Here is a 24457-nt window from a genome sequence, read left to right as displayed (position 1 = left end):
GGCACAGACAGGAACGGAGGTGGGAGGAGGCTGAGATCTGCGTGCTGGTCAGGATGACCGTGGCAGGTTCTTGTTGGGCCTTGTTAGTTGCTAATCCAGAGGAGCTCACCACAGTCACTGCGACAGGCTGCCACACTCACCCTGGCCTGGCCTCAGAGAGGTTGAGCTACTGGCCTCAGTTCACACAGAGCAGATGGAGGAAGAGCTGGCACTAGGACCCAGGGGGCAGGGGGGAGCCTCCCTGGCTGGAAGGGATGGCAGGAGCGCTGGTGCAGGTAGCTATGGAGCTCTGGCCAACTCTGCCTGGGGAGGTAAGAGAGCCCAGAGCCCTGGGCCAGATGCTCTTGAGAGCCTAGTCTAGTCCATAGGAGGTGTGCGTGTGTGCGTGCATGTGTGTGTGTGTGTGTACACGCGCGTGTGTGCATGCTGAGAAGGGGTGCTGGTGGACAAGGGCCAGAGTGGGAGTCGTGGACAAAGGCTGGAGGGAGTCCTGGTTCAAGCTTCCAGGTAGGAGTGAGACTGGGGTGGAGATTTTGCCCACATCTGGCCAGCTTGTGAACCTTGAGCCTTGTGGGTTGGATCGGCTTCCTGCTGGGTTTGCACAGCCCAATGGGAATGGGGTTGGGTGTGTGTAGGCTTGGTGTGCCTCTAGCTTGGTGGGGGATGCAAGCTGTGGGCATCTCTGAGCTGCTGTGGGGCTGTCATCCCTGCGAGTTAGTCTCTTGATTGTCATGGGGGTGTGTGCCCATCTTTGGATCTCTGGGGTATTGCGTGGGGGCGTCTCTGGGTTGTTCTGGGGACAGCGTGCCTGTGTGTAAATACTGTAGGTTGTTGCAGAGGTGTGTACCTGTGAGTATGGGAGGTGGTGGAGAGAAGGGGTTCACAGTTAACTTCCAGAATTCCTCTTCTTGCACCTCGTGGCCCTTCCTCGCAGAGCCCACTCTGTCTTGGCCTCTCCTCACCCCTTCCCCGGTCCCCGCTGGGGACTTGCCCCTCGCGCGCGCGGGTCCCCTCCCGGGGCCGGTGGGGGCGGGCGCTAGGACCCTGCGGGGCGGGGCGGGGCGGGGCTCGGAGATCCGTCAGTTTCACCTCCGCAGCCTGGAAAATCCCGAGCCGCGGCCGCCGAGCCCCCGAGCCCCCAGCCTAGCCGGGAGGGGGGCACGGGGCTGGGGCCCGGGGCGGGTCCGGGCGGCGGGACCCACTGCTCTTCCTCCCAGGGTCCCCGCGCGGCACCGGGTCTCCCGGGCAGCTGCGGCGGCGGCGCTCGCACCCCGGCCCCGGCGGGCCCCGGCGGGCCCCGGCGGAGCGGCGGGCACAGGTGAGCAGCCCGGCCTGGAGGGCGCCCCTCCTGCCCCGCCACCCGCCCCGCGCCCGCCCGGCGTCGCTGCGAGTTAGTTGAGCAGGTCGCTCCGCGGGCCCCGCCGCACCGTCCCTCCCCTCGGGTCCCGGCCAGTCCCTGGGTCCCGACGGGCGCCCGCCGGCCAGCGCGTCCCATACGCAGTCCCCACGCCGGCCCCAGGGGGTCTGGGGCGCTCCTCGGGAGGGGGCCCCCGAGGCTGTCCAGCACCCGTCCGCCCTTCCCTGGGGCCAGCCCCTACCTCTCTCCAGCTCCCCACCCGCCAGGACCCCGAACAGCCCCACCCGCGCCCCCAGCGCACTGATTCCCGTCCCCAAACCGGTCTTGCAGGTCCCAGGAAGGTGGCGTCAGCATCTGCAGCCGCGTCGACGTTGTCGGAGCCTCCGCGGAGGACCCAGGAGAGCCGGACTAGGACCAGGGCCCTGGGCCTCCCCACACTCCCCATGGAGAAGCCGGCGGCCTCTACAGAGCCCCAAGGGCCTCGGCCGGTGCTGGGCCGTGAGAGTGTCCAGGTGCCCGATGACCAAGACTTTCGCAGCTTCCGGTCAGAGTGTGAGGCTGAGGTGGGCTGGAACCTGACCTACAGCAAGGCTGGGGTGTCTGTCTGGGTGCAGGCTGTGGAGATGGATCGGACGCTGCACAAGATCAAGGTAGGGTTGCTCGCTATACCTGCAGCCTCCACTGCACCCTTAACTGCCTCTCTCCTGGAGTCTCCTGGTCCTCTCTCCGGGCTAGACACCTGGCTGTGTATCTGGGCCCAGAGAGAGTCTCCTGCCAGGGACCTGGAGGAGGCACAGTCTGCTGGGCCAAGCCCCATCACACAGATGGACCAACCGAGGCCTGGAGAGCAGGAGTGACTCACCCTGCCTCTCTCAGCTGGAACCCAGGCTTCTGCATGTCCCTGCCTGTTCCAGGGATCTGGGCTGCTGCCAGGTCCTTCTAGGATAGTGGTCTCCCTCAGGGACCCCTCTGCTGGGGAAGCCTGCACCTGGTTCCTGACTTGAGTTACTCCAGGTGGGAGACTGGGCCCTTCTCTCCCTGATTCCTGGTTCTCAGCCTGAGCTGGGTCTCCTTCCCTGCTTTCTGCACCCTGGGGTGCCCAGGACCCAGTTCCTTCCTGCCTGATGCCCGCTCTTGCTCTTTCCCTTCCCTCCCTCCCTGGCTGCTCCCTCAGCCTTCTACAGAGGATTGTGGCTGGCAGATCCTGAAGGCAGGGCTCCGATACCCCTGCCTTGCACAGAGCCAGGCTGCAGGTGGGCTGGGGGAGGAGGGGGCCTGGGGTCAAGGGAAGCCAACATAGGGGGCAGTTGCAGACACATCAGTTGCTCACAGCCATCTCCCCTGCTTCTCCCAACCCCACAATTCTCCTCTCTTTGCCGTGCAGGGCAGGCTTGGGGTTTGGGACCCTGGGAACGTACCTCCCCCAGGGGACCAGATGGGGCAGGGGCTGGTGAAGACTCTGGTTTAAGGGCCTCCATAGCTGCCCACAACACATCTGATGTTGCTGTAGGTGCTGCATTTCCAGGGCTGGTAGGTCCCCCTGCAATGGGCTCTGGCAGTAGGCTGTGCCCTTCACCTCCCTCTTCCTTGCCTTCTCCCTTCTGCTATCCTCCTGGAAATGTGGAGGAGTCCACCCTCCCCTTCTGCCTGGAACCTAGTCTCAGACTTAGTTCAGGCATGTATCTTGGCCCCTTACCAAGACCTGAGATGTCTGACCTTTCCCCTCTGACCCTGAGCCCTTCTGCCTCACTTTGTCTTAATCATTTACACATACTTCTGTCCATCCGCACACGATTATCTGCTTCTCACTTTCTGCCTCCCCTTCTCCCCTCTGACTCTGTCTGCACCTTGGCCATCTGACTGTCTTTCCCTCTGGGTTTCCATGTGTGTCTCCCACTTTGGGATTCGCTGCCCAGGGCCTCAGGACCTTGACCTGTGTCTGAGCCTGAGGAGCAGGGAAGGGGAAGGCAGCTGGCATGTCCCAGCTGGTTGTTCCCTGAGAGCAGAGACTGGTCTCCTATCATTTTTTTTTTTTTTTTTTTTTTTTTTTTTTGAGAAGCCTCACTCTGTCTGAAGTGCAGTAGTGAGATCTCAGCTCACTGCAATGTCTACCTCCCAGGTTCAAGTGATTCTCCTGCCTCAGCCTCCTGAGTAGCTGGGACTGCTGGTGCACACCACCACACTCAGCTAATTTTTGTATTTGTAGTAGAGATAGGGTTTCACCATATTGGCCAGGCTGGTCTTGAACTCCTGACCTCAAGTGATCCACCCGCTTCAGCCTCTCAGGTCCTGTCCTCTTTGCGTCCCCAGCATCCAACACAGTTAGAGCAGGGATATTGGTGGAAGAGAGGGGGAAGGAAAGAACAAAGGAACAAATTGAATGAAAGGTGAGAAGGGAATTCACGAGAGCCTGACTGTGACCTGGGAAAGGCTTCAGGCGGGCAGTGCACACTGGGAGAGAAGTGTAGTTTCCCCACCAAGCTGGCACTCCAGAAAGTCAGAGGAGGAGGGGTCTGAACTGAGGCCAGTACTCCCACCCTCTGTGTCAATAGGGCGGAGCTACCTCCTCCATCTGACTTGGTTAATGAATAAACCCTGCCCAGCCCAGGCCTGGAATTTGTGGGTCTGGGGGACAGGCTGACTGCAACAGACCACTTGTGGCCAGATCAGACTTGTCAGGAGGCCTTCCTTGTGGGTGGCGGAGACTTGGAAAAACTGGGGTATTGTAGGCTTCTGGACAGGCATACACCCTGGGCAGCCAGGACCCTACCCTCCTTTTCTTTCAGACTGAATGGATGTTGGAGGCGCTAAAGGGCCCTTGGTAATCCCTATGTCATACCCCTCCGGCCCCTGGGATGCAGGCAAGGATATTGGGGCTCAGAGAGGGGCAGGGACCTGGCTAGAGTCACACAGCTGTCTCAGCAGAGCTGGGTCTGGAACCCAGATCTACAGCATCCTGGTAGTCCTCCTGCCTTGCTTCTCCCTGCAGGGTGCATCCCCAGCTTTGCTCCCCACAATGGAGAGAGGGTGGGGAGAGGAGGTGAGCAGAGCCCAGACCCAGGAAGGAGGCTGGGACCCTGGTTATGGGCACCCCAAGGTGCCAGCTCCCCACTCCTGATCCTCTCAGAGCAGCTAGTTGGAGCTCTGGGAGAGATTGACAGAGGCCTGTAAGCTTCCCATCCCCAAGATTCCAGGACTCCCAGGTTCCATGCAGATAATCCCATTTCTGATAATGAGAGCCCTGCTCTGAGCCAAGCATTTCTCCCCCTCATCTAATTTACCCCGAGGCTAGTCTGGGGCAGTGTAGTCTTGTCTCCATGTTACAAACAAAGAAACTGAGGCTGAGTGAGGTAATGTTATTTGCCTAAGGTCATGCCACAGCTGAGGCAAGAGTGGAACCCATGCCAGCCTAGCTCCAGAGCCCCTGCCCCTCTCCACATGGGCTCGCATCTTAGTCAACACTGTGGCCTTTAACCCCATCAATAACTCTTTGAAGGCCTGGAGGACGCGGTGTTCTCATCATCCTATTCTTGTTTGATGGATGAGAAAGCCGAGGCCCACAAAGGGGAGTGGCTTGCCAAGGTCACCCAGCAGGTCTGGAGCCAGAATCCCTGGGGACGACTGGGTCACTCCAGGAGGCTGGGACTCAACTGCAGGTGTTTGCTGAGCTTCTGCCCCCCTTTCCCCCTCCCCACTCCTGCCTCAGCCTGCTCTGGGCCTGTCCCCAGAGCTGGGAAAGCCAGCTGCCCCCTGGACATGCCCCGTGCTCCTGATCCCAGGGTGGGGGTAGGACTCCACCTAGCTATCTACCTGATTCATTTGCTCCTCCTCATCTCCCTTCCCCTTACCTGGGTCCAGAGGTCCCTGGAAGCCACTGTGGCTCAAGGCCCAGTAGTTGGAGCCAGGACAAAGAGAAAGGGGCTGTTGGAGGCCACCTCCACCCCTTCCCTCCCTCCTGGCCTCCAGCCTGACCTGGCCCCAGGGCTGCACTGTACTCTGAATACTGGAGAGGAGGCAGACACCACCTCCTGAGAGTTCAGGCCCTATCCCAGGGACAGATGCTGAACGTGGATCCTGGGTACAAGGCATGGGGCAGCTTGGAGCCTGAACTCAGGTCTCTCAAACCTCAGGTCAGCTTCCCCATGGCACCTGTATTGGCATGAGAAACGGGAGACCAAGAGCTTCTGTCAGTCATTCAACCAGGGCCAGTTGGGGTCCAGTCCTGGCTGTTGCATGTGACCTTGGGCACATTCCTGCCCCTCTCTGGGCTGCTTGCCCATCTGTGCCATTGGGCCCTCTTGGCTCCAAGAGCCTCTGAACTCAGCACCTGGGCTGGGGCCCTGGGGGAGAGATGAGGAGCAGGCAGACAGCAGAGGACATGGCCTGTGAGGCCCTGGCCTGGATGCTCACGTGCTCTTTTCTCCTGAGGCCTGCCGCGTGAGAGGCAGGGGAGACCTGCGTATCTCCTCAGAGGTCTTCAGACCCTGGTGGAGAGAGGACAGTTCCAGGTGACCTCCCACCCACTGCACAGGCAGCCTGGGGGCAGGAATGAGACCTGATAAGAGCCTGGGCCCATGACAGGAGAGACCTGGCCCTGGAGCAGGTGCGGGAGGGGGTGTGGCTGAGAGCCTGAGGCTCTGCTGGCCACAGGAAGCTGGGCAGTGGGGACCTGTCTCCTCTGACTTCCTGTCCTGCTGCTCCTCCCCTTCCCCTTTGGGAAAAGCTCCAGCGGCCCCTCCCAGCCCTGTCTCACTGTCCACCTACGCCACACCACAGGCCACCTGGGTTCCAGACACCAAAGCCAGTGATCAGCTCATGACCCCTCAGCACCTCACCCTCTCACCCTATGAAATGCCAGATGGCTCAGGGGTCTCCAAGGCCCTTCCCACTCTTACCAGTCTCTGGGACTCAAAAGGGTCATAGGGAAGGTCAGGGCCACGTGTGGGACAGGTCTCCTTAATCCCATCAAGCAGATGTGGAAACTGAGGCTCAGGGCAGGAATTCACTTGTGCACAGCCAAACAGCCGGACATGGCTGAAGCTAGATCAGGACCTAGGTCCTTGACTCGCCAAGGCTGAGATCTCGCCACTCCCTTGGGCTGGGTTATTAACATGATTGGGCCTGTGGGTCTCCCTGTGCTGTGTCATTGTGGGAGGGCACCTTAGAGGAGACCCAGCTGGGCAAGAGTCCAGTCCTCACTATGTCACTTTGAGGGTCATTTCACCGTTCTGGGTCAGTCTTCTTATCGGCAGTGGCAGGCGCACGACTTCATCTAGTTTTAGGGCCTTGGACTGGGTCAATTCAGGCTCTAGCTTGGCTCTGCCTGCTGTGGGGCACGGTTTCCCCATACAGGAAGTTGCTGGACAGGTGGTCTGTAGAGGCTGTCCTAACCTTAGGCCAGGGTGGGGGAGGCTGCCGTGCTGGACACAGAGTGACGATGGTGGCTAAGGTCTTGCCAGTCTGTGTCATCGGAGAGGTCCCTAGAAGGGGATCCTGAATCCAGGGTTAGGCCCTGAGCTGCCTGGTTCCAGCTCTGACTTGGCATGGGCGGAACTGGAAGAAGTATTTCCAGAGCTGTCCTCAGGGAACAGGCTCCCAGAGAGCATGACCCCTGGTAGTCAGTGTCTAGACTTTGGGTTGGAGGAGCTCAGACAAGGGAAAGAATAGAGGTGGCTGGAGGTGTTAGGGAAGTCGTCCTGGAGGAGGTGCCTGGGTTGGGTTGAGGATGTTGGGGAAAGAACACCAGGATCCAGAGTCCTGGCTGTGTGGCCCTGGGCAAGTTGTCTGTGCCTGGGATTCAGCTTCCTTATCTGCCCTGCCTATCTTCAGAGACTTCATTCATTCACACATTCAGCAAGCATCCATCATTACCCTCTTTCTGCTTGGCCCTGTGCTGGAGGTGGGGGACGGAGAGGGCAATCAGATCCAAGCCCTGCCTTCAAGGAGCCTCCGGCTGGGTGCTGAGACACACACTTGTCACGGGAGCTCTGGAAATCCAGAGAGGGCATCTGAATTAGCCTTGGGGGTCAGGGAAGGAACTCCACAGAGGAGGAATGTTCAGGTGATCCTTTTGGGTGGGGAATGAAGATTACAAGTTTGATCGCGTCGGGAGCATTCCATACAGAGCAGCGGCTGTGCAAAGGCCCAGAGGCGAATCACAGGGTAGTGCATTTGGAGAATGGAAGGTGGTTCAGTGCGGGCTCAGAACTCAGGGGGCTGGAGGTGATTAGAGAGCTAGAGTGAGGCCCCATGCCTTGAGTCTTAGAGGCTCTGGGGTGCCAGGGTAGGGTTTTAGACAGGGAGGCTGGTAAGAGGGTGCTGCTGCTGTATTTGTCTGGGCAGAGGTGCGAAGGCCCACCTTAAAGCCAGGTTGTGGGGAATGGAGCAAGGGATGGAATCCGGAGAGCCTTAGGAGTGATCATGGACGGGATATGATGGTTATAGCATAACTCTTTGCGATGTGCACACTGTGAAGTGTTGTGCAGGCTGGGATGCAGGACGGCATGGATGTACGGCCCCCTCAGTGCCTGCGCTAAGCAGGCCAAGGAACCTTTACGAGCTGGAGTGGAGTGGAGGGTGCCTTCAGGCTGTGTCCCTGCTGGGACTAGAGGAGCCCTCAGCCCCGAGGCTGGCTCTGTGCCCTCCACACCCAGCTCCCCAGGCTCCCGCTTTTAAACTTTAACGAGCCCCAGCTCAGTTTCCAACCCAGAGTCTTTAAAGTTTCAGGAGATGAGAGAAAGGGAGTCCTGGAGACAGATGGGTTTTCTTTCCTCGCCTGCATCTCCATGCTTGGCTGGGCCACTTGGAGCCAGGGCTGTGGATGCCATGACCCCAGAGGCCTGTGCTCTGTGGGGCTCCAGGGCCTCTGCGGGGCTGTTCCAGCTTGTTCCCGAGGAGCAGGAGACCTGGCCTGGGTGCCTGGTTGCCACGGAGGATAGATGGGGATAGAAACCTTATTTCGGCCCTGATCCCTCACCTTTGCCCCTGACTGGGCAGATGGTGGTGCTCTGGCAATAGGTCGGGGAAAGCAGCTCAGACTACGTGTCAGGCTTGAGACAGCCCCACCCCTCCTGGTGCCTCCCTTCATCCCCTCTGGCATGCTTGGACTGGCCTTGATGCCCTGGGGCCCCTGGAGACTCAAAAGTATGGGCAGCAGAGGGTCCCATGCCAATCACAGTAGATTCCTGTCACCTGTCATTAAAGAGAGCCTGGGGCAGGTGGCACAGGGCAGCTGGAGCTGTTCTCTGGGGCTTTAGCATAACCATTGCCTTCCTGCCCCTCAGCCTGGGCTCCCTGAAGGCAGGTACTTGCCACCTCTGATGCTTCTCTGGAATCCTATGTCCTGGGGCCAGTGAGCAATGTCTGCACATATATACTGCCTCCTGCTGCCCAATGGGAAGTAGGGGGTGACTGCCACCTCTGCTCTCCCCTTTGGTGCCTGAGCCATTTACTCATCCTTGGGTTTTGTGTTACCACCTCCATCTGCCCCGGCTTCCTGAGATCCCCTCCACCATCTCCTGCCCCTGCCTGCCATCTTTGGACCCTGCCAGAGTGGCTGGGGCATGGTACTTTGCCAGGGAGGTGATGAGTCTTGAGGTAGAGGCCCGATAGCCAGAAGGATGGAGTTCCCTTGTGTGTCTCCACTCGCATACATGCATGCATTCATTCGTTGCTTCAGTATGTTTATTGAGGACATACTATGTTCCAAGGATTGTGTCATATCTAGGAATTTAGGGGCAAACCACACAGATCAGACCCTGCTGTCATGGGTTTTACATCCTGAAGGGGTGATGAGCAAAATAGAAGCAAACAACTAAATAAGACACCAGATGATGGTTGTGTATAAGGACGAGATAATGTGACAGGGATTGAAGATTCTGTTGGGGCCTTCGTGTGTGGAGCTGAATTGTGGGTGACTGTGTGTGTGATGTGGCCCTTAGTCTGGCAGACACTGAGCTCCTCAGGGGCAGGTGCTGGGTTTCCCATCTCCCCCTTCCTACCCACGTGACAGCCCCGGGACAGGGGCCTGACAGGGTCAGTCAATCTGTGTTGAAGGTATGTGCGCCTGTGCCTGTGAGTGTGAGACTCTGTGTGTGTTTCTGTGTCTGGCGTTACTCTGTGTGTGTGAGTCACACCCCCTCACTGCAGAAGCAGAGTTGTCTGTGATCCAATTATGTCTCCTCAGCTGTCTCCTGGCAGCTCCCGCCCCTGGCTCAGCTCTGATGGTGCTGTGGTTTCCCCTTCTGAAGCCCCCTGTCCTGCCTCCAGGGGCCCCAGGGCATCAAGGCCAGTCCAAGCATGCCAGAGGGGATAGAGGGAGGCACGAAGAGGGGTGCAGCCGCCTCAATCCTGTCTCTGGGTCTCAAGGTCTTCCCTTTGGGGTGTGTTTTCTATCCATCTCTGTTCCCCTGTCCCTTAATGGTTACTGGCAGTGTCCTTAATGTCTCTACTGGTCACTTTGTTCCTGTGTCTTAAGGTTACTCTGTCCTTAATATTTCTACTGGTCATGTTGTTCCTGTCCCAGTTGTTTATTCATTCAACAAACCTCTTCTCATGCCTCCCACCCATCCTGCCAGCCACCTGGAGATATCAGACCTGGGTCCTGCTCTTAAGAGACTCAAGGCCTCATGGGGAGACACATGGAGACAGTGACAGCCTTTTGTGAGCAGTGTGGGGACAGAGACATATACTCAGGCTGAGTGAGGCCAGTGACTGGCAGCATGGTTGGGGGACGGTACAGGGGCTTCTCCAGGAGCTGGTGTTTGGATGGGGCCTCGGGGGCCCAGCAGGATAAGGCAGCAAGCTGAGAAAGTCTTGGTGAGTTGGTCAGGGAGGTAGGCTCCCCTGTGGCAGGGGTTCAGGGATAACAGTGAGGAAAAGAAGAGGCAGAACCAGGGTGGGGAGGAAATTTTGGAGTTTAGATTTTATCCTGATGGCAGAGAAAGAGAGAGAGAGAGATAGACAGACAGACAGCAGAAGCTTTCAGGCTGGGAAGGGCCATTACCAGCTCTGGGTTTTAAAAAGCTCCCTGGCCACAGAGGACAGATTGGCCTGGAAGTCAGGAGGCCAGAGAAGAGGATGTGGCTACAGGGGTCCAAGTAAGGATGGTGAGGCCTGTCTGGGCAGTGAAGAGGGGCTTCTGGGAAGGTCGTGGCCGAGAGGAATCCAACGGGCAGAGTTGGCTAGAGGTTGAGAGTAACAGCATAAGGGACAAGCCCAGAACCATGCCCACTATGACAGCGCTGGGCACAGGGAGAACCATGCCCCCTATGGCAGTGCCAGGCACAGGGAGAACCATGCCCACTATGGCAGCACTGGGCACAGGGAGAGCCATGCCCACTATGGCAGTGCCAGGCACAGGGAGAACCATGCCCCCTATGGCGGCACTGGGCACAGGGAGAACCATGCCCACTATGGCAGTGCCAGGCACAGGGAGAACTGTGACTGCTATGGCAGCGCTAAGCATGGGGAGCGGGAGACATCTGTGGGCTGCCCAGGGTGCGGTGCTCTGGAGGCTGTTGGGGATGAAGGCTGGAACTTTACTGGAAAGCTCTGGGGGCGTCAGTCCACTGGTGACCCGGAAGCCCTGGGAGGCTTTTTCCCTCTTTGTCTTTGCCTGTCTTGATGTCTGGAAGTCAGCCCTGGCCTCTGTGTTGTCCCACTGGCATCCCCTACCCCTTCCCTTTTCTTCTAGGCCCTCCACTCTCTGCCTCCCTTTCTCAGCTCTCCCTTCTCTGCCTGGCTCCCCCTCGCCCCCCAGGATAGAAGTGGAGAGGTACAGGGCAGGAGGCCAGCCTCTGCAACGTTCATCACTGCTGCAGAGCTGGGCCTGCTGCTCTGGAGCCTGGAGGTGGAGGTGGGGGTGGAGGTCCAGGGAGGCTGCTGGGGACCAGGGAGGGAAGGGGGAAAAAGGCAGAGCAGGGATGAGTCACTCAGCCCTGGATGGAGAGTGGCGGAGAAGGCCTAGCTCAGTCTGCTCAGGGAGCTCTGTCTGGGTGAGAGATGGTAACATCTCTACTCTCCACTACAGTCTCAGGGGTTCCACTTTTGGGAAGAAGATGAGTTGGAGGTAGCTGCTGCCAGATCCCCTTTGCTTCACAGGAGAGGGCCATAGGGATTGTCTGGTCATTTTGCAGGTGGGAATACTGAGTCCAAATATGGGGCAAGGAGACCCTGCATTGGGCCCACACCACTGTGCTCTGTGTCCTTCCAACCCCCACGCCAGCTCTAGGCAAGCCAGCCCCAACATCCCCTGAACTCCACACACACCCTCAAAAGCCCCAACTCCCAGCATGGACTTGTCAGGGATTGTCCTCCTCTGGCCAGGTGCTGGCCCACCTGATTCCTTGGGTCCTACACAGAACAGAGCCTAGTTCTCAGGGAAGAGTCTCAGGGACAGACTTTGGCTCATGCTAGGGGTTCCAGCCTGGTTCCTCCACTTCACTTTTCTGAGCCACCGTTTACCAATGGATGTAATTGTCCCTCCTCCCGGGTAGTTGAGAAGATGGAATTCAGTGAATTTATTATACCAACCTTCTAGCACAGAGCCTGGCACAGAGCCACACACCATCCACATTTGCTGAGAATGAATGAATGAATGAACAGGTCCCTAAAGGACAGCTCCATTTCCCACTTTTGTCCTTGTTCACCCGGGTTACTTTGTGGCACTGCATTGATCCCTCTCCTTCCCCCAACCAGTCCATGTCGTTTCTAGTTCTCAGGCCATCACCTCTGCCGGGAGCTCCTTCCCCCTCCGTTTCATCTGGGTGCTGTCTCCTCTCCTGGTCATCTTTTAGGGTCCAGCTTAGATGCCCCCCTCTACCTGCATTTCTGGCTTCCCTTTGTGCCTTCCTTGAACCTAAAGAGTTGTCATTGTCTGTGCCTGCAAGCCCTGCCAGACAACGCAGTGTTCCCAGGTTAACTCAGCATCAGATGGGCAGTCTCAGGCCCCAACTCAGCTGAGTCCCAGCTTTCAGGTCTGGGGAGTAAGGACTTGGGGTTCTGGGCAATGCTTTTAATTAGGAAGAAAAAAAGTAAGGCTGGGTGTGGTGGCTCACGCCTGTATCCCAACACTTTGGGAGGCTGAGGTGGGTGGATCACTTGAGGCCAGGAGTTCAAGACCATTCTGGCCAACATGGCGAAACCCCATCTCTACCAAAAATACAAAAATTAGCCGGGCACGGTGGTGCACGCCTGTAATCCCAGCTACTCAGGTGGATGAGGTATGAGAATCCTTGAGCCTGGGAGGCAGAGGTTGCAGTGAGCCGAGACAGTGCCACTGCACTCCAGCCTGGGCGACAGAGCCAAACTCTGTCTCAAAAAAAAAATTCTTTTAAAAAAGTGATTTTTATCTCTTGTATAAACGATATTGTAGCACCAGTAATGAGAATCCAAAAAAGAAAAATAAAGATAAATCACCCGGAGCCTCAGTTCCCTGAGTAGAACTTTTTCTTGGTTCCTTCCAGCTCTCATTCAAAGGTGTAGAGTTTGTTCATGGTTTAAACCATGTCACAGGTACTAGCTTGTATCCTGTTTTGTTTATTTAATCTTGCTCTGTAGAAGTTTCTCATATTGCTACAGAATTATTAATGCAGGAACATTTCTGGCAGCTGTTCCCTATAGGCCTGTCTGGGTTCTGGAGGTGCAGAGCTAGCTCAGTGGCCACCCCTGCTCGGGGGAACCCTCCACCCTCTGTGGTGTGCAGTCATCATTAGGATGATGTGTCACTCTTACCCGAACTGGGACTGCTGCTGGTGGTGTTCAGGTGGTTCTCCAGTATAATTTGCTAATTGCAAATTCAATAATATACTCACGAATATTATAACATAACTTTTTTTCTTATTTTATATTTTTTTCTGAATACAAATTTGTAGTCCTGGGATTCTGGGAACTGAATTGAAAAATACATTTTTGGTGGGGTGCAGTGGCTCACACCTGCAATCCCAGCACTTTGAGAGGCTGAAGTGGGAGGATCGCTTAAGCCCAGGAATTTGAGACCAGCCTGGGCAACATGACAAAACCCCATGTCTACAAAAAATACAAAAATTCGCCAGGCGTGGTGGCACACACCTGTAGTCCCAACTACTGGGACAGTGAACTGTGATCACTGCAGTGAACCAAGAAAGAAAGAAAGAGAAATTACTTTTTACATCATTTTTATGATTTAAATCATATGATTTTAAATCATAAAAATGATGTAAAAAGTATTTGCCAAATTATTTTCTAGAATATGGAACCAATTTTTGCTGCCACTAACTGTGTAACAGTTTTACCATATCTTCATTAGCAGTGAGTATTTTATATATTTTTGGTAATTTACTGAGCATAAATTGGTACCTCAGTACAATTTTACTTTACTTTTCTTTGACTGTCAGGACTATTAAAGATCTTAAAGCAAGTCCCAGAATCTCCCCTGAACCTGTCTCTTGGTATTTCTGACGCCTCATGCCTCCACCCCCCAGCCCTTTACCCCTTTTTAAGAGGATGATGGCGGAAGTAGTAATAGTAGTTGTCCTCGTGTTATAGAGATCTACAAAAGTTCAGGGATTTTCACGGCTGCACCTCCTTCTGAATTATACAGATGCACTGAGGGCCACGGACCAGGGCTCCAGCATTCTAAAAGTCAGAGAAACCCACACAGGCTCAGCCTCTTTGTTGGCTTACCTGCCCATGCCTCCATTCAGGAACAGCTCCTTATTGAGCGCCTGCTGTAGGCCAGGCCCCCTGCAAGGCATGGAGGATGCCAAGATGAGCAAGGGGCCCACAGCATTGCAGGCAAATGAATGCATGACAATGCGTGTTGAGGGGGGAGCTGCTGGGGGTCTAGGAGACAAGGAAGGGTGGCCTCCAGCCTGTCCTGGAGAGTTTAGGGATAGGGCAGGCTGCCTGGACAGGGGGCAGCCGGTCTGAAGTTTGAAGACATATTGAAGACATAATAGGAAGGGAGCCAGTGAGAGGAAGTCCTGGGAAAGCATTCTGGGCAGCGCTGGAGGAGGAGGTACCTCAGCACCCCTCATGACAGCACTGAGCAGACCTCTCTCCTTCCCCTCTTCCCCTGAACCCTCGGGTCTGTGCCCTGGTGCAGCTCTTGGGATTTTTTTGGGGGGCAGGGGGAGTGTAAAGTGAAGGGTCTTGGTGGTCTCCATTTTGGGGGCCCCAGAAACCCAGAGGCAAGGGGCAGGTGCTCCATCAGCTTGGCCTGATGCTTGCCTTGTGGGGGCCTCAGGGAAGGGCAGAGTGGAGGGCCCTGAAGCCAGCAGCTGGTGAGTGGGTCATGGCAGGAGAAGCAGGAGCAGAAAGGGCAGAGGGGCACTGGCGCTGGGGCTCAGACCTGCTGTGTGCTGTGGGCCAGGCTTTGCATCTGTCAGAGCCTCCTCTCCTGGTCCAGCATGGTGAGGGCAGGGCCTGGCTGTGGGCTGTGAGGGTAGAGGGGGCATCTGTGCGGGGGGTGAGAGAGCCGCCCACCCCCTCCCTGTGCACTCATGCTGTGGACGGATCTTGGCATTTTTGTTATTTTAAACTTTGTTCCTTGTTGTCCTTGTATGTCCTGTCCTTTGGGGATTAGTGGGAGGTGTTCCCCCAGGGCAGGGCCTGAGAAATCAGGGAAAGTCGCTGGGGTCTGGGGCTGGAGGAGGGGCAGCTACTGCCAAGGGCTTTAGGGACCAGTCTCATCTAATTCTTACAGGACCACTCTGAGGAGAGAATTATCCCTGCTTGACAGATGAGATGTTGGGGCTCAGAGTTCTTTGCCCAAGCCAAGGCCGCCCAGCTGGGACATGGCAGGGCAGAGGTCTGTCTGACACAGATGGACCAGCGCTGCTGTATGAACTCTGGGCCTGCAGGCGATAGGTGCTTCAGGTTTGGAGCCCCAGCACTGGGTTCTGGAAAATCTGGAACTTGGGTCAGGAGCTTTGTTTGGAGGAAGAATCTGTGAGCTCTGCCTCCCTGGTCAGCAAAGCACTGCATTATAACCATCAACTAAGGCAGCCTCCAGTTGCCAGGGTGTTTTGTTTTAGCTGGGCCAGTCCTGCCCCTTGGTGAAGGTAGCAGAAAGTCCTGACACTATAGGGTCAGTCACATCTGGACTCTGGTTCTCTGCTTCACTATTGTTAGCTGTGTGGATTGTACCTCCCTGGGCCTCAGTTTCAGCATCTGTAAAATGGGGATGATGCTTCCCTCTGGGGTGTTGGAAGGGTCAGAGTCAATATCTGCAAAGGATGCAGCTCTGTGCCCTTGACAGCTGGCAGAGGTGGTTTGAGCTAAATTTCAGCCCCTGTGGGGTCCATGGTCCAGGTGCAGGTGCCCCTGTCTCCTTTGCGAGGTGCTGAATGGTCAGTGATTTCGAGCAATGGTAATGGTTACTGAGGTTGGGGCTGTTGTTCAGGGCTGTGATTGATTTGATACTTTGTGCCCCACCCCATCAGGAATTCTTCCTCTCATTTGAATATGGTTCTGTTGGGAAAGGGTGATTTGCTTAACAGTTACTCCCATCACAAAACTATCTGCTGAAATGCAATGTATGGAGAAGTTAGCACAGCCTGTGGGATATTTCAGCGCCCAACTGAAGCCAGGTTTCCCCAGTGGTCACCTGAAGGGTTCTGAGTGAAGAGATCATTTCCTGGGTCCCTAGGACTTTGGGATAATCTGTGTGCCCCACATATCCCATGGGCAAGGATACTGGCGTCCTGCTGTGTAAAGTCTTGGAGGGAGGATTAGCCTTAGGTCCACCTGTCTGTGTGTTTGTTTGCTTGTAACTGCCTGGGCCTTTGGCTCTCAAGGCCAGGACACGGCCTCATGGAGGGGACCTGACTTCCTTTCCCATCTCTCAGGTCGACCATCTCCCTGGGTCTTGGGAGAGACTGCTGCCCCTCCCTGGAATGGAGAGTCCACCTTCTCTAATGCTCAGCACTGGCAAGACATCCCAGAGAACACAGGCAGGGGGCGGGAGAGAGGTGGGGGGTAGAGTGAGACACAGCTTGGGCACTGGACCCTGCACTGTACTTGTTTGTTTAACCCTCCAGGCCTTTGCACTGCTTGTCCCCCTGCTGAAATGCCCTTTCCTGCCCCTCAGTGGCTCAGGGCCTTATCCTTTTGGGCTCAGGCGCACTCTGCCATGCAGTTCATGTGCATTCGCCTCTCCTAGCCCTGCTCATGCTATCTTGAGGTTTTGTGTCCCTGTCCCTTACCACTCTACTTGGCGGGACCTCTTTGGGGCAGGGCTCAGGTCCGGTTCACCGCCGGTCTCCCACCACCCAGTTGCACACAGGTCTGGCACACAGCAGGCTTCAGAGAATGGTGAAAGGATGAATGGAAGGGCAGGGCAGGGTGAGGCGCGGGAGGCACCCAGGGTACACAGTATCTGCAAATGCAGCTTAGTCCTGGCCACATGGAAGGGTGCATGGCTACTCACAGAAACCTGCTGGAGTAATAATAGCTACTTTTTTTTTTTTTAAAGACTAGTCAAATGCAGTAGTGAGAAGGGGGAAAACAGTAGAACAAGGAGCTCGATCTGTAACTTACTGTGAATAATCAATTGAGATCACTCACTACATTTGGACCAGCCAATAGCTACTCTTTTTTTCTGTTTTGAGATAGTCTCACTCTGTCACCCAGGCTGGAGTGCAGTGGTTTGATCTCAGCTCACTGCAACCTCCTCCTTCTGGGTTTAAGTGGTTCTCGTGTCTCAGCCTTTCGAGTAGCTGGGATTACAGGTGTGCGTCACGACACCCAGCTAATTTTTTTTTTTTTTTTCTGTATTTTTAGCAGAGATGGGTTTTCACCATGTTGGTCAGGCTGGTCTCGAACTCCTGACCTCAAATGATCCACCCGCCTAGCCTCCCAAAGTGCTGGGATTACAGGTGAGAGCCACTGTGCCCGGCCTATTTTTGAGTATTTACTATGCGCTAGGCATATTACATGCGTTATCTCATTTAATCACAACATCCCCATGAGATAGCTGCTATTATTATTTCCATTTTTCACATGAGGAAATGAAGACTCCAAGCGTTAACTCTTGTGCCCAGGAGACAGAGCCGGGATTGAGCCTGGGATTGCCAGCCTCAAAGCCTGTGTGGGTCTTTCCTGCGCCTTGCTTGGTCAGTCCCTTCTGATCGTGGCTTCATGGGAATTGGGGAGCTGTGGAGTATAGTGCTGGTCCCAGGGGTTCTCAGGAATCCCGGTTTTTCACCTTGAGAACTTGAGGGGGTTTGGAGAGTGGAGTGCCTGGGACACAGACTGTAGTTCCTCTGGTGTTACTTGCTCCCCCTGGCCTCAGTTTTCTTTTTCTTTTCTTTTTTTTTTTTGAGACAGAGTTTCGCTGTTGTTGCCTAGGCTGGAGTGCAATGGCACAATCTTGGTTCACCGCAACCTCCGCCTCCCGGGTTCAAGCGATTCTCCTGCCTCAGCCTCCTGAGTAGCTGGGATTACAGGCATGTGCCACCACCCCGGCTAATTTTGTATTTTTAGTAGAGACGGGGTTTCTTCATGTTAGTGAGGCTGGTCTTGAACTCCCAGCCTCAGGTGATCTGCCCGCCTCGGCCTCCCAAAGTGCTAGGATTACAGGAGTGAGCCACCACACCTGGCTGGCCTGTTTTCTCAAATGTAATACCACTGTATGTCGGGGTCCCTGCTGTCACCAGGCTTTAAATGCGCTCAAGCCCAGCATGGCTCGTTGGTGGAGCAACCCCCCTTGGGTTCCTGTTTCCAAGGGGAGTTTCTCCAGGGGCAGCCAAGATGGCCTAGCAGGCAACACCTGGTGTGGACACTCACTCACCCAGGGCCTAATAGCTGGGGGTTCCTGGTACGGGCCTGCCCACCTGGTGCTCTCCAGAGACTCAGCCCTACCCCGCCACCTGTCCCTCCCCAAGCCTCTTAGAATTACACCTTTGGGGCGTGGCCACCGCCGCCAGCAGGAACAAAGATGGGTGTAATTTGTTCTACTTAGTGCAGCAGTGCTGCCTGCCTGTGGAAAGGGCACGAGCCAGGCCAGGCTGGGGAGGCCTGTGGACACTTACCTGACCCCCACGACCCGGCCTGCCTCAGTTTCTTCACCTGCGTTGCCACAGCAAAGGTTCTTACTCTCTGGGCAGGGGCTTTCCTCCGCAAGAGTCTGCCACTAGCCTGGGAAACCTTTGAAGTTTCTCTTTATAAGATAAAGTGCTACTCAGAGTTTACACTGAGCAACTGGTCTGTCTCGTGGCTCTGCATGCTCCGGCCACTGTCCTCTGTCCCAGAGGTGGGTCTTTGGCCTCTGGAGCCACAACAGCCCTGCTCTGGGAGCCTCTGGAAGGAGGATGGGGCAGCATGGGCCCCTTCCCAGTGTGCATTCAGCTGCTTTGCAGCCGGGCCCTGGGAGCACTGAGCCTGGCTGAGGAAGAGGCAGTCCCAGGTTGGATTCTAACCCGGGAAGCAAAGTTTTGTTGTCACTGCCCCTCCATACACTCATGGTCCAGGATAACATGTTTGAAGATTTGCAAAGCCAACTAGCATCCAAATTTGGATTTAGAGAAATTCTGGTTTCCTCAGAAGCCACGCTTGAGTGCTTTTTGATGGTTAAGAGCACAGGAAGATCCGATTTTGAGTCCCTGCTCTGCTGCTTTCAGGCTCTATGATCTGGGCAAGTTGCTGAATCCCCCAAGCTTCAGTTTTCTATTTTGCAGTGCAGGAATGATAACAGCGACCACCAGCTAGGTTTGGGGTGAAGAATGAGTGCGTGTTGAACGTTTGGGGCAGTGCCTGGACCTCCCTGTGGCCACTCAGGAGGCTGTTTGGATGCTAATGATGATGCCGGATCTGGCCTCTGTCTTCTTCAACCCCCTTTCTCACCATCGCGTTCCTCCCTTCACTTTGTTCCTTCATTCATTCACTCAGTCACTCACATCTCATTAGACTCCTCAGTCTAATGTAGTTCTCTCTGTGACTCTCATGATCCTGACACTTATAGGCCAATTATTTTGTAAAATGAGACAAGCCCTCATTCTGGGTTTGTCTGAGGTTCCCTTGTGATTCTATTTATGTTATGTCTCTGTGGCAGAGGTAGCACAGAAGTGATACCTGTATTCCTCTCACTGCGTCCTACCAGGCAACACCTGACAGCAACCTGTCCTGTGATTAATGATATTCCGTTTGATCACTTGATTAAGGTGCTATTGCCAGGCTTCTCTACTTGAAGTGACTCATTTTCCCTTTGTAATTAATAAGTATTTTGATGGGAAGGTACTTTAAAACTATGTAAATCCCCCATTCCTCATCAAACATTCCATTTATTTGTTTATTCATACCTGTATAGACTTTGGTTTCCTATTTTATTCAATGGAATATCTACAGTTATGGTCATTATTGAGTTTAATATGCAGCTTACCTCAGATTGAGCCCGTGGTAGGGTGATCAACTGTCCTAGCTTGCCTGGGACTGGGGGATTTCCCAGGATGTGAGACTTGCAGTGGTAAAACTGGGGAAGTCCTCGGTAAACCTTGAAGGGTTGGCCACTCTACCAGGGGGAGAGCCCTTCAAGCTGGTTCCGGTGTCTAAAATCTCTATCATTCTTTGAGTATTTGCTTACTTCCTGGCACAAGATGTTCCATGCTCATCTTATAGTTTCTCTGACCCAGCCCTGGAATCACCCATTTTTCCAAGAAGATCTAGAACCAGGGACCTTTTGAGTAGTAGGCTATACCACACCATTGAGACTGAGCCAGATGGAATTCATTCACTGCCCACAGGCCACACTCTTGCCTGCCTCTGCACCTTGGCTGGCTGTTCTGTCTGCCAGGGGCACTTGGCAAACACCTACCTCCTGCACTGAGATTCTCCATGAAGCCTGATTCCCCAGCCCAGCCCTTGGAGCTGATTTCCTTCTTATGCCCCCAATGAGCACTTTAGGACACCTCCCCATTTCCAAGCTGGGCTCCTCCTTTCACTGCAGACCTCTCAAAGACGGGCCTCGGATTCATCTCTGACTCTTCTGGGCTCAGTACAGGGCTGGAGCTGGGGGCTGCTGATTAAATGGTTGGATCTAGTTATGCCCCATTATAGAGCAGAAAGGTAAATGGGGTAGAGAGGGAGAGTGAATTGTTTAGGGTCACACAAACAATATTGCAGTCTCGAGTCTGTCCTTGAACCTTGTTTTTCTTAATTCTATAATGGGGCCAATATCCCAGAGCGCTGCTGTAAGAATAAAATAATGTGTATAAAGCACTTAGTGTAGTACCTGGCACATGGTGGGTGCACCTGTCAGTATTGTTGGGGGACCTTTCCAAATTGTTTTCATTATTTCAGAATTAGTACTATACATGTTAGATAATAAGAAATACAGACAAGTGGCCGGGCGCAGTGGCTCACACCTGTAATCCAAGCACTTTGGGAGGCCGAGGTGGGAGGATCACCTGAGGTCAGGAGTTTGAGACCAGCCTGGCCAACATGGTGAAACCCCGTCTCTACTAAAAATACAAAAATTAGCCGGGCATGATGGTGGGTGCCTATAATCCCAGCTACTCAGGAGGCTGAGGCAGAAGAATCACTTGAACCCGGGAGGCGGAGGTTGCGGTGAGCCAAGATCGTGTCATTGCACTCCAGCCTAGGCAACAAAAGCGAAACTCCATCTCAAAAAAAAAAAAAAGAAAAGAAAAAGAAATACAGACAAGCAAAATGAAACCATCACATTCCTATCATTTAGAGATCTCCACCATTAACACCTTAGCAATTGCGCTTCCTGAGCTTCCTCTATGCGTATATTTTTTCCCCCAATTGAGGTTATGCTGCTTTTTTTTTTTTTTTTTTTTTTGAGATGGAGTCTTGCTCTGTCACCCAGGCTGGAGCACAACAGCATGATCTCGGCTCACAGAAACCTCCACCTCCCAGGTTCAGGCGATTCTCCTGCCTCGGCTTCCTGAGTAGCTGGGATTACAGTTGTGTGCCACTACACTCAGCTAATTTTTGTATTTTTAGTACAGATGGTTGGCCAGGCTGGTCTCGAACTCCTGACCCCAAGTGATCTGCCTGTCTCAGCCTCCCAAAGTGCTGGGATGACAGGTGTGAGCCACTGCGCCCAACCTATTTTGTAACCTTTCTTTAGGCAGCAGTTTCCACCATTTTGTTTCTGTAAATTTTCAGTGCACCTGATACTCTGATCACGTTCACATTTCTCCAGTTGTCCCAAAAATCCCCTTTATAGATGGTGTGTCCAAATCAGTTTGCAATCCAGAGACACACTTTATATGTGGTTGTTATGTCCTGCAAGTCAGTCCCACCCAGCACCTTTGTTGACGTTGACTAGTAGAAGAGCCTGGGCCAGTAGCCCCATGGAATGATTCACTGTCTGGCTCTGTCTGGTTGCATTCTCATGTGGTGTTACTTAGCTCATTCCTCTGTCCTCTGTATTTTCTGTAAACTGAGGTTATATCCAAGGCGTGATGGGTTTCTTGGTGCCTAGAATAGCCAGCAGGCTTCGGTGTGTCCTTCCTGCGGCATCCCACCACCATTAGTGGGGCCAAGGCCTATTCTGGGATGAGGGGGAAGACAGTGTGACTTCTCCCTCATATGGTTGCTTATCTCCTCTTGTGAGTGGAAAAGTATTATGTGAGGGTTCCCTTGGCACTGTCTAAATGCCAGTTCTGGGAGATCTTTTTAAACTACACAAGAAAACTTGTCCATTTGCTGAGAGGAACTTGATCTTGGGGATAGGGCACTTGGGTAAAAAAAAAAAAAAAAAAAAAAAAAATCACAGAACAAGGATATTGAGTTTCATCTCACTGAGTGCAAACCTAGGGAAACCTCCTTCTGATTTTACTTGCTTTCCAGACATGTGATCTGGGTTAAATCCTAGCTCTGCTACTTACCAGCTGAGTGACAATGGGCAAGTTACTTAACCTCTTTGAGCCTCAAGTTCCTCCTTGGATTTCTTATCTGGCAGAGTTGTTGGTGGGGGGGTTAAATAAAACAAGGTGTCCTTGGTCGTCTTCTACCCGGATGGAAAGCTCTTTGAGGGCAAGGCTAATACACAGTAAGAAATCCAGGCTGGGTGCAATGGCTTACGCCTGTAATCCCAGCACTTTGGGAGGCAGAGGCAGGCGGATCACAAGGTCAGGAGTTAGAGACCAGCCTGGCCAACATGGTGAAACCCTGTTTCTACTAAAAATACAAAAAATTAGCCGGGAGTTGGTGGCAGGGGCCTGTAATCCCAGCTACTCGGGAGGCTGAGGCAGGAGAATCCTTTGAAACCGGAAGGCAGAGCTTGCAGTGAGCCGAGATCACGCCACTGTACTCCAGCCTGGGCAACAAGAGCAAAACTCCATCTCAATAAATGAATGAATGAATGAATGAATGAAAAAAAGAAAGAAATCCAGGCCGGGTGTGGTGGCTGACACCTGTAATCCCAGCACTTTGGGAGGCCGAGGTGGGTGGATCACAAGGTCAAGAGATTGAGACCATTCTGGCCAACATGGTGAAACCCCGTCTCTACTAAAAATGCAAAAATTAGCTGGGTACGTGCCTGTAATCCCAGCTACTCCGGAGGCTGAGGTAGGAGAATCACTTGAACCCGGGAGGCAGAGGTTGCAGTGAGCCGAGATCATGCTATTGCACTCCAGCCTGGGTGACAAGAGTGAAACTCCATCTCAAAAAAAAAAAAAAAAAAAAAAATCCAAAGATGTTTGTTGAAGGGAAAAAAAACAAACAAACCCACAAATAGGAGGACAGGTGGTATGGCCGCGTGATAAGTACCAGGGAGGAAATAAATCATCCACTTGGGCATTTGATTTTCATTTATGCTTTCATTTCATTTAACATGTAGCCATTCCAGGCTCCATGCTGAAGCAACCATGAGCCTCTGCCCATGAGGAGCTCACAGGGGTCTGGGAGGGCACAGACATAGAGATTCATTGTGTGGGAGCCCAGAAGATCTGGCTAGGAAGGCTTCCTGGAGGAGGAGACTGGGCTGAGTCGGGGGAGATGGTCTCTGGGTACAGAGGCTGTCTGTCTCCTGGCACAGGTGGCTTTTTGGGGAGCTGGACAGGGCTTGTGGCAAGAAGGAAGTCCATGCTTGTTTCAGAGACCCCTGTTCTTTGCTGTCCTCTTTCTCTTCCTCCCCCTCTGCCTGTTTGCCTTCTGGTCCCCTGGCCAAGGCTCTGAGCCCCATATGATCCTGACAACCCATATATCTTGTCTGCAGTGCCGGATGGAGTGCCGTGATGTGCCAGCCGAGACACTCTACGACGTCCTACACGACATTGAGTACCGCAAGAAATGGGACAGCAACGTCATTGAGACTTTTGACATCGCCCGCTTGACAGTCAATGCTGACGTGGGCTATTACTCCTGTGAGCAGGCGTAGCACGCTGATCCCAGTCCCCTTGGCCTCCATCCAGGCCTCCCACCAAGCCTCCTCCTCCCCCCTCCCTCCTGTGGTTACTCACATGACCAAGCTACTCGGAGACTTGAGTGCTGAGAGATAGAGCTGCCCTCCGTGTCCACTCCTAGACCCTTAGGCACACACCCATACACTTACAAATACATATGCAATCACATGTTCATGTATATACATACACACATAGGCATACACTCAATCAGGTACACAGCCCCCACCCACATGCCACATAGTCCCAGGCACACATTTTCATGCACACTCATACTGTTTTTCTCTCATACACTCATGTTCACATAGACAAACCAGCCAGGCCAACAATGTAAGGGCTGTGTGAGGCTGTAAGGAGCAGGGCTGGCTGGAGACAGTAGGGACAGGTCTTGCCCTGTCTCTTTTCTGCCTCCAGCTGTGGGACTGTGGTCTGGGAGGGAGGTGCATCTTTGCACTGGAGAGCTGGCAGTTAATTAGGCATCCCTGCATCTCTGGTCTCTGCCACACCCTCCCTTGTAGGCAGGTGGACCAGTGGTCTGGCTGAACTGTCCCTTGCCCTTCACAGGGAGGTGTCCCAAGCCCCTGAAGAACCGTGATGTCATCACCCTCCGCTCCTGGCTCCCCATGGGCGCTGATTACATCATTATGAACTACTCAGTCAAACATCCCGTGAGTCAACCTGCCTTCCCTGCGGTGGAGCAGGGGAGAGGATCAGGCAGCACAAGGCTGAGGCTGCCACCGTGACTTCCATG

The 24457-nt window shown here is 54.1% G+C and overlaps 1 protein-coding gene across 2 annotated transcripts in view; it reads left to right on the top strand.

The window, feature by feature from the left end:
• The window catches only part of STARD10 (StAR related lipid transfer domain containing 10), a 31161-nt gene that overhangs the window by 2992 nt on the left and 3712 nt on the right, over positions 1-24457 (top strand). The window contains exons 1-4 of one of the 2 annotated variants that reach the window (XM_054440855.2): positions 1100-1318; positions 1688-2007; positions 23523-23670; positions 24271-24374. In XM_054440855.2, the coding sequence (XP_054296830.1) occupies positions 1801-2007; positions 23523-23670; positions 24271-24374 (459 nt within the window). In that variant the 5' untranslated portion in view covers positions 1100-1318; positions 1688-1800. Of the gene's footprint in view, positions 1-1099; positions 1319-1687; positions 2008-23522; positions 23671-24270; positions 24375-24457 lie in introns of those variants that run through there. The other variant, XM_054440853.1, reaches the window with a different exon arrangement.

Source organism: Pongo pygmaeus, chromosome 9, assembly GCF_028885625.2.
Source record: "Pongo pygmaeus isolate AG05252 chromosome 9, NHGRI_mPonPyg2-v2.0_pri, whole genome shotgun sequence".
NCBI classification, from domain to species: Eukaryota; Metazoa; Chordata; class Mammalia; order Primates; family Hominidae; genus Pongo; species Pongo pygmaeus.
This window is presented reverse-complemented; position numbering and strand designations above follow the sequence as displayed.